The following is a 19465-nucleotide window of genomic DNA, read 5'->3' on the forward strand; positions in this document are numbered from 1 at the left end:
AGAGACAGAGAGAGCACACAAGCAGGGGGAGAGGCAGAGGGAGAGGGAGAAGCAGACTCCCTGCTGAGCCAGCCAGGAGCCCGATGCGGGGCTCGATTCGAGGACCGGGAGATCATGACCTGAGCCAAAGGCAGACAGACACCCAACCATATGAGCCAGCCAGGCGCCCCTCATTTTATTTTTATTTTACTTCTTTGGTGTTTTCTTTAATTCATCCTATCAGACAGGAAGCACTGTGAGAGTAGATGTGTCTTGTGCATTTCTGGATCCTTGATACCTGACAACAGAGCAGTACCCAGGGATTGTGTTGTACGTGAATAAACCCAGCAAATGTTCATTTTATTCCAGTTACACCTCAAACAGCATAATAGTTCAAAACCTCAAAGGACAAAGGAGCTGAGAAATATGTTTTATTAGCTCAGTAACTCAATTTTCAGGTGAAACAAATTCTGGAATTTAGGTTTTCTCTGGCTTCCCTTTTAACATTTAATGGATTAAAATTCACCCTAAGGCTTTAAACATGCTTTAAATTATACACAAAACTGAAAAAATAAGATTATATATGTTTCTGTCTTCATACTCTCTTTATACTTTTGTTTCCCCCCAATGTTAGGAAAGAGAAAAGATATGTCGACCAGTGCTGGAAAGATGTTGCTGTTGGGGACTTTATTCGCCTTTCCTGTAATGAGGTTATTCCTGCAGACATGGTCTTACTCTTTTCTACTGATCCAGATGGAATCTGTCACATTGAGACTTCTGGTCTTGATGGAGAGAGCAATTTAAAACAGAGGCAGGTGGTTCGAGGATATGCAGAGCAGGTAACTAATGTGTTCTCAGTTGGTGACTTATTAACATTTTCTTTTCAGAAGATTTTCACAGGTACATATAAAGAGATTTTTAAATTCATTTTTACTATTACAAAATAGAATCCCAGAGGACTTAATCCATTTCCAGCTCTCTGTGGAAGTTTTTTTATAGATAATAGGATATAATGACTTTGAAGTTCACACATTTTAGTCTGGCAATCCTGTATTTTTTGGAACTGAATTAAAGGAAATGGAATTATTTTGCAATTTGGAGAGTTATTTTGCAATGGAAATAATCACCTTCTGTTCCTAGAATCTGTAATTGCATCTATACCTAGACTTTTTGAGATTCGTGTAGCTTCTCTTGCCACAGAGCTTCTAGACCTTTCTAGACCCTGCTGTGGTGAGGGAAACAAGAACTTTAAAGTTATATTAACATGAGTTTGAATGAATTCCTGCTTTGATATTTAATTACTGTGTGACCTTGGGCAAGTCACTTATTTCATGTATCAGTTCATCTTAAAATAGAAACAATGATGCCTGCCTCATAGCTTTGCTGTGAGATGCAAATGAGGTAATATATGTAAAAATGTCATGGATAGTGATTACATATCAATTTCCTTTCCCTTTCTCTGGAAACACTTGAGATGAAGTATTTTAAAATTGAATGGTCTTTTTAAACTTGCCATTTGCAATGCTGTGAATGGAGGGTATTACGCTAAGCGAAATAAGTCAGTCAGAGAAAGAAAAGTATCACGTGATCTCACTGATATGAGGAATTTGAGAAACAAGAAATAGGATCATAGGGGAAGGGAGGGAAAAATGAAACAAGGCGAAACCAGAGAGGGAGACAAACCATAAGAGACTCTTGATCTCAGGAAACAAACTGAGGGTTGCTGGAGTGGAGGGGGGTGGGAGGGATGGGGTGGCTGGGTGATGGACACTGGGGAGGGTATGTACTATGGTGAGCGCTGCGTATTATGTAAGACTGATGAATCACAGACCTGTACCCCTAAAACAAACAATACATCATATGTTAATAAAAAAATTAAAAAATAACAAGCATGCAAGTATCAAAACTAAAAAAAATAATGGTCTTTTTAAAACTGAACTGTTAAGTCAGGTTTCCTTCATCTTATACTTGTAAACTAAAAAGTGTTTTAGCCACATAAATGCCCTAATCTTCAATAAATTTCATCATCTGATGTAACAATGGGCCATCTTTCTTTCTCTGGATTTAATTTGGATCCTGTGATTGATATGCCTCTCAGCTTGTCATTGTCACTTTTGTGAGCATTTATATAACTAAGGCATTGGTAAAAATCTTATACAATTTGAGATTTTATTAAATACTACTAAGTACCTACTTTAAGGGTGATGGCAGTTGATTAGTCATCACACTTTGGGTTCAGTTAAGGGTCAGTGCTCTGGAATCCCATGACCTAGTTTGAAGTCCTATTTCTAAAGACTGCCTTATGTGGAAACCTATAGCAAATTATTGATCTTCTTTGTGCTTCTCTGTCTTTATCTGTTAATTAGACCTAATTATAACACCTACCTCATGGGGTTTTAAAGAAGAAATTAATATATTTAAAGTACATAGTCGAGATTCTGGTACATCAGAAGAACTCAAAGAATTGATTAACAAATCAAATCATATGATTATATAACTCAGATTTTCCATACATTTGCCGTGATATGTTATTGCATTACAAGATATATCAATAGTATTTCTTTTATTAGGCAAACATTCATATAAAAACAAGGAAATGAGATAAAGTTCACATGGCTTATTCTTAGTGAATCTGTGCCTGCATTCTATAAAAACCCTTTGCTTATTTGCTCATTGGTTTCATCAAGCATTCTAAAATTATCATTTAATCCATTAGAGAATTTTGTAAGATGTTGATGTCCAGCTTATTTTTAAATTTTAAATAAAATGTGTTGGAATTAAATGTATATGTGCTCAGAATGTTCACATATATGCTTAATGCAAATTAAGTGATATACGTAAAAATGTCATCTTTTTGACATTGAATTCTTCTTATGTTGTGATTTAAAATGTATATACAGTTATTTATTTATTTAATTTATTTATTTATTTTTAGGACTCTGAAGTTGACCCAGAGAAATTCTCCAGTAAGATAGAATGTGAAAGTCCAAACAATGACCTCAACAGATTCCGAGGCTATCTGTGAGTGATACATGACTTACCTTCGTTGGTGTGAGTGGAATTGTTTATTGCAGTTACATTTAACTCAATAAAATATATGTGTCCATATATCCAAGTTAAATCACCAAAGGCCATGTGTTTAGCCATCTATTAATTTAGCTTTATTTTAATCATTTAGTTAAATATTTACTTATGTATGATTTAAAAACAACAACAAAAGCTTGTTCTCAAAATAATTGTAAAGTCTCTGTCAGTAGTGTAAGAATGTTTTCCACGAGCTCCATAGTAAGCCCAAGACATGATGTTTGGAAGGAGGTGTCTGAAAGAACTGGCAACCGAGGTGACAGGATAGGATAGTGTCCTCCTGCAGAATTAGAGTATCAGGTGGATATTTCTGGTTGGCAAAAGTTAGCCAAGGGTTTGGTACATGTGTAAGAAAAAGTATGGGAAGTCACAACAGTGTTCATTTTGGAGACTTCTCGTGGTATATATGTCTCTTTTGTAAGGGTAGCTAGAATTTGAGGTCTTACCTAATTTCAGGTCTGGCGTTGGCCACTTTAGTGCTTTATGCCTTGAACCAAGTTATTTATTCTTTTTGATCTTCAGTTTCCTGATTTTTAAGAGGAGATAATTAGACCTACTTCATAGTGGTGATCTGAAGAGAAAATGGTAGAGAAAATTTCCAACTCCAGAGTTATCCTGATACCAAAGCATACAAAGACATATAAGGAAAGATCAGTATTCTGCATGAACATAGATGTAAAAATTCTACACAAAATTATAGCAAGTCAAATCCAACAATGTGTAAAAAGGATAATACATCATGACCCAGTGGGACCTATCTCAAAAATTCAGGGTTGGTTTAATATTAGGAAAAAATCACATGATGTAATTCACCATATTAACAAGCCGTAATTAACAAATTGTAAAAGAAAAACCAAGTGACCATCTCATAGATGCAAAGCATTTGACAAAATCTAACTCCTGTTCTTGCAAACTGGAAATAGAAAGGAACTCTCTCAACCTGATAAAGGGCATCTATGAAGAACCTGCATTTAGAATCATTCTTAATGATGCAAGACTAAATGCTTTTAAATGTTTTTTCCCCTAAGATCAGGAACAAGACATGGTTATTCACTTTTACCACTTTTATTCAAGATTGCGCTGCAGGTTCTAGCTAGTGCAGTCAGGCAAGAAAAGGAAATAAAAGCTATCAAATAAGAAAGAAGTAAAACTGTCTTTTATTTGTAGATGGTTTGATGTTCTTTGTGGAAAATCTGATAAAATTTATAAGAATTTAATAGGTGAGTTTGACAGTGTTGTAGGAAGCGTCAATATACAGAAATCAATTGTATTTCTATATATTAGCAATAAGCAACCAGATACTGAAATTTTTCCAAATACAACTTATAATAGCATCAGAAAAAATTAAATACCTGAGGATAATTCTGACAAAAGATGTGAAACACTTGCACACTCAAAACCATGGAACACTGCTGGGAGAAATTAAATACCTAAATAGTTGGAGAGATACATGTTGTTCATGGGTTGAAAGACACAATATTCTTAGGATGTCAGTTTGTCTCCAAATTGATCTGTGGATTCAGTGTAATCCCAATCAAAATCCCAGCATGGTTTGGGTTTTTGTTTTTGTTTTTGTTTTTGTTTGGTCTTTTTCTAAAAGAAATTGACAAGTTTATCCTAAAAATTTATATGGGGTTGCAAAGGACCCATATTAAATTAAAACAACTTTGAAAAAGAACAGAGTGGGAGGGCTAACACCACCTGATTTCAAGACTTCTTGTAAAGGTACAATAATCAAGTTAGTGTCGTTTTGGCATAAAGACAGACCAGTAGATCAGAAGAGATTGAAAGATTATAGAGTCCAGAAATTGATCCACACATTTACAGTCAACTGGTTTTTGTTATCCATAAATGTGCCTTTGACAAAGGTACACAAGCAATTTAGTAAAGAAAGATTACTGTTTTCAACAAATGATGCTATAACAATTGGATGTCCAAATTCTAAAAAATAAACGTCAAGCCCTACCTCTCACTGTGCAAAAACTTAACCAAAAATGGAGCCTATAGTTAAATGTAAACGTAAGATTAGAAACTCCTTACACATAGAGGAAACATAAGGGAAATCTTTGATACCTTAGGTTAGGCAAAGACTTCTTGGATACAACACCCAAAGCACAATCCATAAAAGGCCAAAAATAGAAAAAAGAACTTCATCAAAATTAAAACCATTTTCTCTTCAACAACACAGTTAAGTGAATGAGAAGATAAGTCACAGGCTGGAGGAAAATATTCACAATGCATGTATCGGACGTAGGACTTGTGTTCAGAATACATAAAGACATCTCAAAACTGAGCAATAAGAAAACAAACAATATGGTTTTTTAAATGGTAAAAAATTTTGAACAGACACTTCACCAAAAAAAAGACACTTCATATGTAGATGACAAATAGCTATGTGAAAAGATATACATTAAAACACAGAGCTACAACTGTTAAAAAAGACCCACGAACTGAAGTGCTGGTGAGAATGTAGAGGAACCCGAGCACTCAGATACCACCTGTGGGGATATAAAAGTACAGTCGCTTTAAACAATTGGGAAGTTTCTTGTAAAGTTAAACATATGTCCACTGTATGATCTGGCTATCCCACTCCTAGGTAGTTACCTAAGAGAAAATAAAACATTTCTTCATACAAAACCTGCACACAAATATTCATAGCAGCTTTATTTGTGAGAGTCCAGAACTGGAAACAACCCAAATGTCCATCAGCAGGTGAATGGATAACCAAATTGGATATCCATACCATGTAATACTACTCAGCAAAAAGGAATTCAGTGGTGATACATGCAAGAACATGGATGCATCTCAGAATATCACGCTGAGTGAAAGAAGCCAGGTGGAAAAGAATATATACTATATGATTTGATTTATATAATTTCTTGAAAACAAAAGCTAATTTATAGTGATGGAAAGCAGATTAATGAGTGCCTTAACCAAATTTCTGAAACCGGAGTCCTGGTCTACCTTGTCAGCCTCTGTCTTCATCCACACTGGACATGATTTTTTCTTAACGGACACACTGGAGACATCTTTTGCTGCTGTGGGTACTCAGTCTTGCCCTAGAGCCCTTACCTAGCTCTAGGGCCCCACTAACCTCCTGATTCTCCTAATTATCACTTGCCTCCAGATTCCGTGATGCCGTGTTTGCCTGCTCTTTGGTTTTTTCCATTCGAGATGGGCTCCCCTGATGTCTGTCTGCTTCAAGTGTGGTGCCTTACTTTCTGATCAGCCTGGTCTGACCACTGGAATTGCCTTCCTCTTGGAATCCACATCCAAAAGATGCTCTCAGCTTCCTCTCACTCCATGAGATTCTGTCTTCCTCAGTGATTGGACTTCTCTGGGTCTGCTCTGTTAATGCCTCTGTTGAGAACTGGCTTCAGCAACTTGCAGGGAAGCATTGAATGAGTCAGCTCAGGTAGATACAGTGATTTTATGTGGAGTTATTTTTATCCACGAAACTAGCTCCTTATCCCTTTCCTGCTTTGTGGTCTGTTTTCTAAAATCAACAAAAATTGAGGGACGCCTGGGTGGCTCAGTCAGTTAAGCGTCTGCCTTCAGCTCAGGTCATCATCCCAGGGTCCTGGGATTGAGTCCCGCATCGGGCTCCTTGCTCAGCAGGGAGCCTGCTTCTCCCTCTGCCTGCCACTCCCACTGCTTGTGCTCTCTCTCTCTCTCTCTCTCTTACAAATAAAATCTTAAAAAAAAAATCAAAAATTGAGATGCTCAAGCTCACTTTCTACATGGTGATTTCTCTAGTCTTACTCTCAGGTAGAACTGACGTTCTCCCTATTTGTGCCCACAGTGCATGCTGAATATCAGATTTCTATCATAATATCTATAATAATTTTATTACACTTACATATTTCTCTATCAATTACCTCCCCTTAGACCACAGGAGCCACGACTGTGTGTGTTTTTCCATTCCCAGCATCTGAGCAGGACTGCTGGGCATGTGGCAGATGTTACCTAGCTTCTTCAATGGATAAGAGCTCTATGTGGACAGTCAGTGCTTCATATAGAGTCCAAAGGTTCCATGTCATAAGTGCCAAATATATACCTGTCAAGTGCAGGACCTGTTTAATGTTTGGGCAGACGCAGTAAGGATAGGAGTTAGGCTTTGATCTAATGATAGTAACCTAGAGTGATGTAATCGTGAAAAATAAGGATCCCAGGGGGAAAAAAAATCTAAAATCTTACTGAGGAACTTTGGAAATGCTTGTGTATATTAAATCTGTTCCTATAAAGGTTCTAGGGATAATGAATGCTATACTGTGAGCATTGTGTGGTGTTTGCCTGGGAATACTACATGGAAATGTGAATGTTGGGACTTAAATTCTTCATCTATAAAACCAGGAAGTAGAATTAAATTAAACCCAAGGACACTGCTGACCCTGACTATGACTCCATGGTTGTCTCTTTGTACATAAAACCACATATATGAAGGAATGTAAACATACATCTCTTAGTATAAGGTGTTTACAAATATAGGAGTGAAGGAACAATTCGATTTTTTTTGTCCTTTATGGTATGAAACCTTCTTTGAAGAGTTATTTTTCCAGATAGCAAGGATGCCAGATGCAGGGACAATTTTCCTATATGTAAGAAAAAAGAAGCAACTTACTGACCGAAGTATATTGCTTAGAAAACAGTCTAATTTTAATGCTGAAATGAAGTGGGCATTTTCAAAATAGGTGAAATACATTACTTTTTGCTTATTTAAAAAAAATTTCCAGTTACTTTTCTCTGTATTTTTGCCACTATCATAACTTAAGTAATTACTTTGATAATTTTTAAATTGTTTATTGCAGAACATTTCAAGTATGCAAAAGCAGAAAGAAAAATATAATGAGCACTCACGGGCTAATTTTGCCAACTTTGTTTTCATTATCTTCCTGTTTCTTCCCCATTAGCATTTCAGTGGAACTACTTCACTATGAATACATAGCAGTAAAGGACCAGAGCCGTAACATCATTATCACACCTAACTAAATTAAGAACAATTTCTTGATATCATTTAATACCTAGTTTTTGTTCAGATTTGTCCAGTTATCTCAAAAAATTTTTTGTAGTCAGTACAGCCTAGCCAGGATCAGAATAAGGTCTGCCCATTTCATTTGGTTGACATGTCTCTAAATTTTCCCTCCCAAGAAATCAGGTCATTTAGCTGGTAGAATTTACCCCTTTCTAGACTGAGCTGATTGCCTTCTTCCTGAGTTGAGACCTCCCTGCTTCTCCCTGTGCCCCCCTGCCATCCGTTTGTTGAATAAGCCAGGTCATTTTGGCTGCGGTTTATACTGCACTTAGCTTTGGCCCACTGCATCCTTGGGGTGGTGGTGAACACTGTTTTTTTTTTTTTTCTGGCCCTCTGACTTCCTGTAAACTGTCCAGGGGCACCTTCGAATCTGATGAAAGAAATAGTTTCTCTTTCTACCAAGATAGACGTAGATATCCACACATACGTACACGCAGGAAATATTGCATACAGTTTCAGAGGCTTCACAGATCTCTTGATGCCGCAGACCCCAGGTGGATTTGTGGTTACAGAGGCTTGATTAGGATCCTGTGGAGACATGTGCTTCTATTCCATACCATCTGGAGGCCCATGATGTCCCTTGTCCCATCGGTAGTTCTGTTAAGATTGGTGTTCTCAGCCTTATCCTTTCATTATAAAATTCCTCATCAGTGTGTCACCTAATGATTTTAGCAGCCACAGGTTACCATTGCCTAGAACAATCCTTGATTCCATCTGGGTTGGAAGGAGTAACTTCCTAATTCTATCAAGAACTTTTCCTTTGTCTGTTACTAAGTTACCCTGAAATACAGTTTGTACTAGAGTAACATTTCCTTATTTGGAATATTTTTGAGTTTTTGTGGTGCTAGAAGTTGACAAACAGTGAATAGTAGAAAACAATGGTAGTTGAAACTTGTTGCATCTTTCTCTGCGCCAAAGCAAAATAACAAAAGCAAATGGCCCAGAGATTTGAAACCTTTCTTCTGAACCACTCAAATTAATACTCCCAGTCAAGAAAACTCAAAATCCATGATTTTTATTTTTACATCTTCATTTTTGCTTTTTCCCCCCACTTTTGCTAAGTAAAAATGAATCTCTGTGCTGTCTTTCTTATAGAGAACATCCCAACAAAGAACATGTGGGTCTCAGTAAAGAAAATTTATTACTTAGAGGATGCACCATTAGAAACACAGAGGCTGTTGTGGGCATTGTGGTTTACGCAGGTCAGTGACACTTCTCATTTTCACTGTTGTCTCCTCTGTGTTTTTCTTCAAGTTAACATTTTCCATTTATTCAAAATGCAGTTTACAAAAGCAGAAAGGAAATTTTGTCTTGATAAACTTAATCCTTGGTCTCTGTTTTTCTAAATGGATCACAAAAGCAAACTAAATTAGCAAAATATATTATGCAACTTCTCTTTGTATCTGTCACAGAGATTTAAAAATTTGATATTTGCTCTCTGGCTTTAATTTGCACATTTTCTGACATGTTACCTGTGTAGGCCATGAAACCAAAGCAATGCTGAACAACAGTGGTCCAAGGTATAAGCGCAGCAAATTAGAAAGAAGAGCAAATACAGATGTCCTCTGGTGTGTCCTACTTTTGGTTGTGATGTGTTTAACTGGTGCATTGGGTAGGTAAAATATGATTTTTTTATACTGACATCTTTTCAGCAAGATCTCTATTTAAAAGTATTTAATTTTTGAAATATTTATGAATATTTGACTTCTGCAAAGGAGATTATTTGCCAATAATTTTTTCCATCAGATCTTTATCTTTCTCATTCTGTGATCTGAAAGGCATTAATGTTGATTATATCCAGCTACATGTGGCCACAGTAGGAAAGGGACCTGGGAAGAGATTTAAAGAGAGACCGAGACAGGAGAATGTGGAGCCTTTTGCATTTCAATTTGTTTTCAAAAATAAACAATTGGTGTTCAACCAAAATAAATACTTTTATTCCTCTTTAGGAATGAAGTTCTATATTTACATAATACATATGTAGCATCCTTTTCATGTCTGTGTGTTTTTTGAAAGGTCATGGAATCTGGTTGAGTAGATATGAAAACATAATGTTTTTTAATATCCCTGAGCCTGATGGACATGTCATATCACCAGTGTTGGCAGGATTCTATATGTTTTGGACCATGATCATTTTGTTACAGGTAATTTCTGTTGAGCTCATCATAGAATTTTAAGATCTTTGTTACTTACCCAACTATATTTGGTTTCTCAAACTTTCTTTCCTCTCTCTAACATTTTTTAAATTACTTGGTTCCTCTTAGGTCTTGATTCCCATTTCTCTCTACGTTTCCATTGAAATTGTGAAGCTCGGACAGATATATTTTATACAAAGTGATGTGGATTTCTACAATGAGAAGATGGATTCCACTGTTCAGTGCCGAGCCCTGAACATCACTGAGGATCTTGGACAGATTCAGTACCTCTTTTCTGATAAGACAGGAACTCTCACTGAGAATAAGATGGTTTTCCGAAGATGTAGTGTGGCAGGGTTTGATTACTGCCATGAAGAAAATGGTGAGTGTTGGGTTTCTATGAAAACCAACCCTAAGATTGGTCTTTTTTTGGCACCCAGTTAAAGGTCTGATAATTCTAGCATACAGGTGCTATATTTAAGCATTAGGTACTTAACTCATCAAAAGAGGCATTAAGCGTCATTGTTGTTATTCCAAAAGTTAGTAGGTCAAGGTCAAGGAGTCTACTGCCATAGTTTCTTTAAAAGGAAAGTAAATTACTACTAGTAGTAGAAGGTTGGAGATGAGGTACAGTGAGAATACAGTATCATAGATAGTTGTGAGAATCTAATGAAACTATGACCATCTCCCTAAGAAATATTTTGAATCTAATGAATCTAATGAAACTATGGACCATCTCCCTAAGAAATATTTTGAAAATAATTCCAAAGGGAGGGGCTACAGCCCCCCCCTTAACCCATCACATCATCGTTTAGCCCATAGATATCCATCAATTCTTGGTTAAGAACACCTAGAAATATGATGAGCTAAACATCTGAGGCTAAGGAAGTAAATATACAAATTGCAAGTTTTCTTTAAAGAATTGAACTACATTAATTTTGTTATTTACAAAAGTAATGAAAATGAAACTCCTATGAAAATGTTTCTGAGAAGTATCCATAACTAATTAAAAACCTTACTCTCTAGAGGTTAACCACCATTAACAATTTGATGAATATATAACTCTCCATATTCTTTTATATGTGAACATATATATTTGCACATTTCCCCTTTTATAAGTTAGAACATGTTATAATTTTTTTTTTTTTTTTTTGCAGTTTTCTTCTTTTATTCAACAATATCTCATGGACTTTTTTTCTGAGTCAGCTCATAACATTAAGTGCATAGTATTGCATTGTATGTGGTCAAGCTTACTTTGCTATTGTAACGATACTTGCAATGAACTTACTCAGTTATCACTTACTCATTCAACATAAATTTTGTGAGCCCCTAATATGTGGCAAAAGTCCCTTGATCTCATGTAGCTTTTAGAGTCTGAGGCAAGGAGATAGTATTAAAGATTATGATATGTAAAAGAAAATTCATCGTGTAATATGCATTTTTGTACATACATGTTTGTACATATTTTTATAAGATACATTTCTAGAAGTGGTATTATTGGCTCCAGAGGTATGCACATATAAAATTTTTATAGATCCTACAAAATTTATATCTAAAATATTGTGCTAATTTACATTCCCACCACCCAGAAAAACAATACCCATTTTTCACACCCGCCATAATGGGATGAAGTTATTCTTTTTAATCTCTGTGATATTTGTAGACTCAGCACTTCATTGTCTTAATTTGTCTCTGATGAGCAGTGAGATGCTTAACTTTTTATATGTTTATTGGCTTTTTGAATTTCCTTGGTAAAGTGATCATTTCCTTTTCCTATTTTACAAATGAGCTTTTCTTCGTCATCTGTAGGAAGATTTTATCTATTAAGGCAGGGCTGGCGTTCAGCTCGTTGTTCAGTCTAGGTTGTCTGTGGCCACTGTCCATTTTCATTTGTGCACTTGTATTGAACTAAATGTTAAATAATTTGACGCTGTGATACATCTTTCTGTATGTGACGAGTATTTTCCTGGTTCATCATTTATCACTGTATTAGTTTTCTATTGTCACATAACAAATTACGACAGATTTAGTGGCTTTAAACAACACAGATATACCGTATCATAGCTTTTGTGGGGCTAGAGCCTGGGTGTGGGATGGCGACATCCTCTCTTAGGGTCTGTCACCAAGCTGAAATGTAGGTGTCAGATGGGACTGTGGTCTTATCCGAGGCTCAGAGTCCTCTTCATAGTTCCCTTGTCTTTGGCAGAATTCAGAGGCTTAAGGTTGTAGGACTGAAGTCCCTGCTGTCTTGCTAGCTGTCAGTCTGGGACCGTTCTGAGCTTCTCGAGGTGGCCTACCATTTCTTACCACATGGACTCTCCATAGCCTCACAGTTTGCTTCTTCAAGGCCAGCAGCAGAATCTCTAGCTTTGAATTTCTCTGACCTCAAGGAAAGTACTGTGACCCTTCTTTTTACCTGATGAGGTCAGATCTACCTAGGATAGTCTTCTTTTAGATTAATTCAGATTGAGCTGGTTAGCTGCTTGATTACATCTGCAAAATCCTTCCACATTTCCATATAACATAATTTAATCACAGAAGTGAAACCCCATTGTACCCAGAAGGTGTATACATCAGGGGGACCGGAAATTTGGGGGCCATCTTAGAATTCTGTCTAGCATGGTCTCTTAGGGTGTTTCTACTTGTCAGAATTTTTATATGTTTATTAAATCTTGTCAGTTGTTATGAATATTAATAAGATTATGAATATTATAATTTCTGTCAGTAGTGTTAAACTTAAACCCAGGCCAAAATTTTTAAAAATATAACTGTATTTTCTCCTAGGCACACATACATACATACATACATACATACATATGTATATTTTTCATTGGGGGGGAGCACTTGTGCATGAGTGGGGGGGAGGGGCAGAGGGAGAGGAAGAATTTTTTTTTTAAGATTTTATTTATTTATTTGTCAGAGAGAGAGAGAGCACAAACGGGGAGCGGCAGGCAGAGCAGGCAGAGGGAGAAGCAGGCTCCCTGCTGAGCAAGGAGCCCACTGTGGGACTCGATCCCAGGACCCTGGGATCATGACCTGAGCCGAAGGCAGATGTTTAAGCGACTGAGCCACCCAGGTGCCCCTCCTAGGCACATATATTTTTTAAGCCAGGTTTTGTTGTTACCTGTGAACGTTAGGGATAAAATGTTGAATATTTATCACATAATCACTATATAAATATAAAAAATAGCTAGTCATATTGGATATGATACTCTGCATTATTTTGTCTTCTTTTTTTTTTTTAAAGGTTTTATTTATTTATTTGACAGAGAGAGACACAGTGAGAGCAGGAACACAAGCAGTGGGAGCGGGAGAGGGAGAAGCAGGCTTCCCGCTGAGCAGGGAGCCGGATGTGGGACTCGATCCCAGGACCCTGGGATCATGACCTGAGCGTAAGGCAGACACTTAACGACTGAGCCACCCAGGCGCCCCTATTTTGTCTTCTTTATTGTATTTTTGTTACAAAAGCAATATTCTAGAAAATTTCAGATAAGCTAAAAGAGGAAAATTTAAAAGCCATCAATAACCCCCACCAAACAGAGTGGACCACTGTTAACATTTTTGTACATTTCTTTTGAGCCTTTTTTTTGGACACATTAATATATATATATATTTTATTTATTTATTTATTTATTTTTAAAGATTTTATTTATTTGAGAGAATGAGAGGGAGAGAGAGAGAGAGAGAGCATGAGAGGTGGGAGGGTGAGAGGGCTGAGCAGGGAGCCCAATGCGGGCCTCGATCCTGGGACTCTGGGATCATGACCTGAGCTGAAGGCAGTCGCTTAACCAACTGAGCCACCCAGGCACCCTGTTTTGTTTTGTTTTTTTAAATGGCATTATGGTGTGCTTTTGTTTTTACAACCATTTTTCTTAAGATTTCATCATGATCACCTTTCTAGTCTCTCCTTATTCTTCTAGAGGCTAGGCTAGATTGCACTATAATAATTGCCAAAATTTATGTAAATAATCCACCTCACTGTAGCTGAACTTTCACACCCATTTGTGAGATTAGCGTCTTCCAAAATATTTGACTATAGATCCCTATTTTCAAGAAGTATCTTATAGTAGTAATGTTTCACAAAATGTACGATGGAAAGCACTACATTGTTTTTTGTATTTGTAGCATTTAAGAAGGCTAGTACCAGCCCTTTCCCACCCCAGTCCCTGAACCTGCACACTGGGTTCAGCAAGTGCTTCTGTGCTGTAGCCCCTTAGGCAGAAAAGGTACCAAGTGACTGAAAATCTTGTGCTAACCTGACTGAGCTGCTTGTGGACCGTGAGTGTTGCACTACTTCTAGAAGGTGCCAACTTTGCCTTTGAGCAGATCTCTGCCATAGATACATCCGGAGCTCCTGGTCTCTTTTCTGTTACGGTTTAAAAACAAGGACATGTACATACACACTCTGATCGATGAAGGAGGGAATAGTAGGGGCTTCTTCTCTCCAGAATTTAACCCTGAGACATACTACGTTCACTGAAATGAAAACTAGTTAACCCTTCAGGATTTGGGGGCAAAAGCTTTGCCTAGGAGGTCTTTCCATAAAGAACGTTGCTGCTAGGAAATAGCCCCGTGCACGAGTGCATTTGAATTAAACACATTTGACAACACCATTTGATGTTTTTAAAACCTTGCTACATAGGGGCATTTGGCTGGCTCAGCTGTAAGAGTGTGTGGCTCTTGATCTCAAGGTCGTGAATTTGAGCCCCACGTTTGGTGTAGAGATTATTTAAATAAATAAACTTAAAAAAAAATAAAACCTTGCAACTTAGAAATTTGGTCCATGGACTCAGCAGCATCAGCAACACCCGGGTGTGTATTAAAAATGCAGAATCTCCAGCCCCTCTTTAAAGCTTCAATTAAAATCTTCATTTAACAATATTCCCAGGTGATTTGTGTGCATATTAAAATTTTAGAAGACATTTCTTTAAAAGATTACTGAAAGAGGATGTCTTTTTTAATAATATTAGTGTAGAATATTATTAGATTTACAGAAAAGTTAGAGTGATGCTCTTGAGGGTTCCATTTTGCCCCTCTCTCCAGTTTCCTTTGTCGTTAACATCTTACACTAGTCGTATAATACATTTGTCATAAGTAATGAACTAATATTGATATGTCATTATTAACTGAAATCCATACTTTATTCAGATTTCTTCAGTTTTTACCTTTTTCTATCTGAGGATCCCATCCAGGAGACCATGTGACAGTCATCGTTTAGACTCCTTTAGATCTGACAGCTTCTCAGGCTTTCTGTTTTTTGGTTGACCCTAGTTCTGAAGGGCACTATTTAGGGATTTGTAGAATGTTTCTCCATTTGAGTTTGTCTAGAGAGTGCCTTTATGATGCACAGTTTGTGAATGTGATATATCCAGTGGTAGCATGTCGTAGTTTCCAAGAACAAGGATTTTGGAATCAGGCCTCCTGAGTCTGATTCCCATCTTTACTGCCTACAAGGTATGTGACTCTGGGCTAGTTATCTAATTTCTCTGGGCCTCAATAAAAGGGATCAGTAATAGTATCTACTATTATTCATGAAAATTCATGAAGAGCCACTTGGAGCATGGCACAGAATAAGTTCTTTATAAGTAAGAGCTGCTATTGTTGTTGTAATTATAGTTCTCAAAATAAGAAATAGATTTATCTTTTGGGGAGCTCATGGTCCAGTGTGGAAGACAGACATGGAAATGTAAAAATATCTTAGTGCCGTAAGATTAAAGTCTGGCGTTCTTGTTGCATATTGTTTTGATTTTCAGGCAGTCAGTTTGGGAGGTGAATTTAGCATTGATCAAGGTTTGGGGCCTAGAAGGATATTGGGCAAGAAATTTTTGGAATGCTGGAAATGCACAGGGAATTACTTTAGAAGAAAAGATTTGTGTATCAAGGATATGTGGATGATACAGTTGGACGAAGCTTAGCTGGGCATGCTGTTTATAAGCAGGTGAAAGTTGGGATGCTGGAAATGTGTGGGGGATTAGTTCATAGCAAAATGTTTGGCGGATATGGGGATGATACAGTTGGGAGAAATCCATGAGTATGCTGTGCTGTCCATCTTTGGTTTTGGCCCTTTGGGGAGCACATTGAAAAGTATGATAAACTTTTTGTTCCATAGACTCTTGCTCACTTCTTCCAGATATCAAATAAATATAAGTAATGGGCCATGAACAGGTTATTAGATATTCGAAGGGGGAGTTGGAAGAGAAGATTAGGAATTATCTAAGAGGGAGAAATAGAGTAGTTGACCTAGTATCTAACCCAATACCTACCTTGAGACAAAGGAAAGACTACATACTTTGTATTTTCTCCTTTGAGTTGGAAGGCAAGAATTCCTGCCCCACTCTGAGGCATTCATGGAACTAATTAGAACCAGCTTTAAGAGACATATGAAAAGTCTTCACGAGCATTTGGGTAGATTTTGTTTATCAGTATGGTAATATGCTTTTCCTTCCATACCCAGTTTTTGACAAATTTTCAGAGTCTACAAGTATACTCCAGTAGCTTTGTTTTTGGAATCAAATTGTAACTTTACTGGTCTATTTCCTTCTCATAGTTTTTTACAAAATGATTAAAGATTACCCCATGTGTTCTTGATTCCACTCCTCCAGTGCTATTTATTGAACAAGTTTGTCCTGTCCTAAGGGCTGAGCTGTCTGGCATTATAGTAATTACACAGTTGCCTAATGACTGATTTCCCTAATGATGGCTAGGAGAAATTCCTGAACTATAGCCTTTATGTTTCTGTAGGTTTTGTAATACTGTAATTGTTTATTTTAAAAATGGTATCACATCACCAGTAAATTTCTTTAGCTGTTCAAGGACTTACCAACCTCAGCACTATTGACATTTTGGGGTGGATTATTCTTTGTCGTGGGGGCTGTCATGTGCATTCTAAGATATTTAGACGCCTCCTTGGGCTGTGCCCCCTGAATGCCAGTAGCGCTCCTCCCCCAGTTGTGACAACTAAAGTGTGTACAGGCATTGTCAAATGTTTGCTGGGGGACAAATTCACCCCTTCTTGAGAATCTCTGAACTAACCTATCATATACAGATGACTGCTGAGGAGATAGAAGTAGTGGATACATGTACTGGCTTTGGAGTCAGGAAGACCTAAATTCATTTCCCAGCTCTAACCCCAGCTAGCTATTTAACCATGTCAAAATACCATGTCTATGGTCAAAGATCTGTCTGGATCTTAGCCTCTCTTAGCTACAAAGTGGAGCAGTGATAGTTCCTATCTGGTAGCATTATGTTTAAGATGAAAAGGGGAGATGTAGATGTTTATAAAAGGACCTAGACAGGTGCTTGATGAAAAGGAGGTCCTCAGTAAATGTTAAGTCCCTACCCCACAACTTTCCCTTGATGCTAGTGATATTTCATTCATGTGTCTCTTCATTCATTCATTATTCATTTAATAAATATTTAAACTAAAAGCATGGACTCACTGAAATTGAGCAGGTGATACTGATGTAAACTGATGAGGAATAATACAGATTAATGTATGTGGCTATATTTAGAAACAATGTAGCATGAGGGCTCCGAGCACTGGCTGTAGAGCTTATAGAACTGGATATAAGACTGATGAATACTACTTTTGTGAGATGGGGAAAATTAGCTTGATTTCTTTATTACTAAAATGGAAGTATTAATAGTATCTGCCTCAGAGGGGTTGTTCTGGTTATTAAAAGAGACACATGCCTGGTACATAGTAACACTCAGTACATAGAAGCTTCAAAGGCCCAGCAAGTGGGGGTCAGTATAGTTCCAGAGGTCACCATTGAGGAGCTGGCCTTTAAAGATGTTGAGGATTGGGGCGCCTGGGTGGCTCAGTCGTTAAGCGTCTGCCTTCGGCTCAGGTCATGATCCCAGGGTCCTGGGATCGAGCCCCACATCGGGCTCCCTGCTCGGCGGGAAGCCTGCTTCTCTCTCTCCCACCCCCTCTGCTTGTGTTCCCTCTCTCGCTGTGTCTCCCTCTGTCAAATAAATAAATAAAATCTTTAAAAAAAAAAAAAAAGATGTTGAGGATTTACATAAGTAGAGAAGAGAATGGATATTCTGAGCAAGAGCACAGGTGAGAATGGAGAACTTGAGTATGTTTGGGACTCCGTAAGCGGATGGGTTTTTGAAGCTGAGAGGCCATACAGGGAAGTGCTCTGTATTATTTAGGCAGAGAATATAAAGAAACTTGCAGAACCGGAAAGAATCTTGAAGTCTTAAATCTAAATTGTTCATTCCACCAATAAGAAAACAGAGGCCCAAGAAAGAGTAAGTGATTTCCTAGAAGGCACTGAGTCTTTGAAAGAGATGGTTCTAGAGCTCAGAATCACCACATTGCCTCTTAGCTCTCCTTGTCCTTAAAAAGTACAGGTAAAGACTATTAAACAGGATATGCAAATATTCTTTATTTTATAAATTAACTTGCCAAAAGCCATACTCTATATTTAGTAGCTGGAGTTGGCCCAAATACTGACAGCTAGCAATTCAACAAGTAAATATTTACTGATTGTCTACTCTGTATTCCAGACACTGGATATCATGATAAACAAGACAGACAAGGACCCTGCTCTCAAAGAGCTTCTATTGGAGAAAATAGTTGCAAATAAATTAATTCTTAAATCAAGAAAAAAAATAATGAAAAGTGCTTTTCAGAGAATTAAAATGGGTTGATATGATATAGAATGATTGGAAGGCACTTCGGATTGGGTAGGGGGGCAAGGCCTCTCTAACGTTTAGAGCTTAGATCTGAATAACATAATCTTGAAGTTCAGGTGCAAAAACCTACCAGTTAGAGGCAGCAGCCAGTAGAGAGGCCCTCAGAGTGAAATGAGCTTGGCAATTTTTAAAGTAAGGAAAGAAGGCCAGTGAGGCTGGACTTTGGAGCAAGTGTGGAAGAAGAAGGGGCAAGAATGTTAGAGAAGTCAGCAGAGGTCAGATCATTTTGAGTTATGTAAGCCAACATAAAGAAAGTTTTGTGCAGGAGTAATCTGCTCTGCTTTATGTTTTAGGAAGATCCCTCTAGCTACTGGTTGAGGAATGGAGTGCAGAGGGGCAAGGAGACCAGTTAAGAGGCTATTTGCACTGGTCCAGTTGAGAGATGAGGGTGGCTTGGACTAAGGTAATGAAGATGGAGAGAGTTTGAGATATTTGAGATATATTTTGGATAAATAATAGATAGCTATTGGTGATGCTTTGAATACGGGGGCTGGGGAAGACCAGAATAATCAAGGAGACTCCTAGAGTT

The 19465-nt window shown here is 37.5% G+C and overlaps 1 protein-coding gene across 4 annotated transcripts in view; it reads left to right on the forward strand.

The window, feature by feature from the left end:
- The window catches only part of ATP10D (ATPase phospholipid transporting 10D (putative)), a 99048-nt gene that overhangs the window by 37187 nt on the left and 42396 nt on the right, over positions 1 to 19465 (forward strand). For all 4 annotated transcript variants that reach the window (XM_036096667.2, XM_078068568.1, XM_078068567.1 and 1 more), the window contains exons 4-9: positions 614 to 818; positions 2915 to 3000; positions 9191 to 9297; positions 9576 to 9707; positions 10112 to 10239; positions 10360 to 10612. In XM_036096667.2, coding sequence (XP_035952560.1) covers positions 614 to 818; positions 2915 to 3000; positions 9191 to 9297; positions 9576 to 9707; positions 10112 to 10239; positions 10360 to 10612 — 911 coding nt within the window. The remainder of the gene's footprint in view (positions 1 to 613; positions 819 to 2914; positions 3001 to 9190; positions 9298 to 9575; positions 9708 to 10111; positions 10240 to 10359; positions 10613 to 19465) is intronic.

This window comes from Halichoerus grypus, chromosome 3 (assembly GCF_964656455.1).
Source record: "Halichoerus grypus chromosome 3, mHalGry1.hap1.1, whole genome shotgun sequence".
Classification (NCBI taxonomy): Eukaryota; Metazoa; Chordata; class Mammalia; order Carnivora; family Phocidae; genus Halichoerus; species Halichoerus grypus.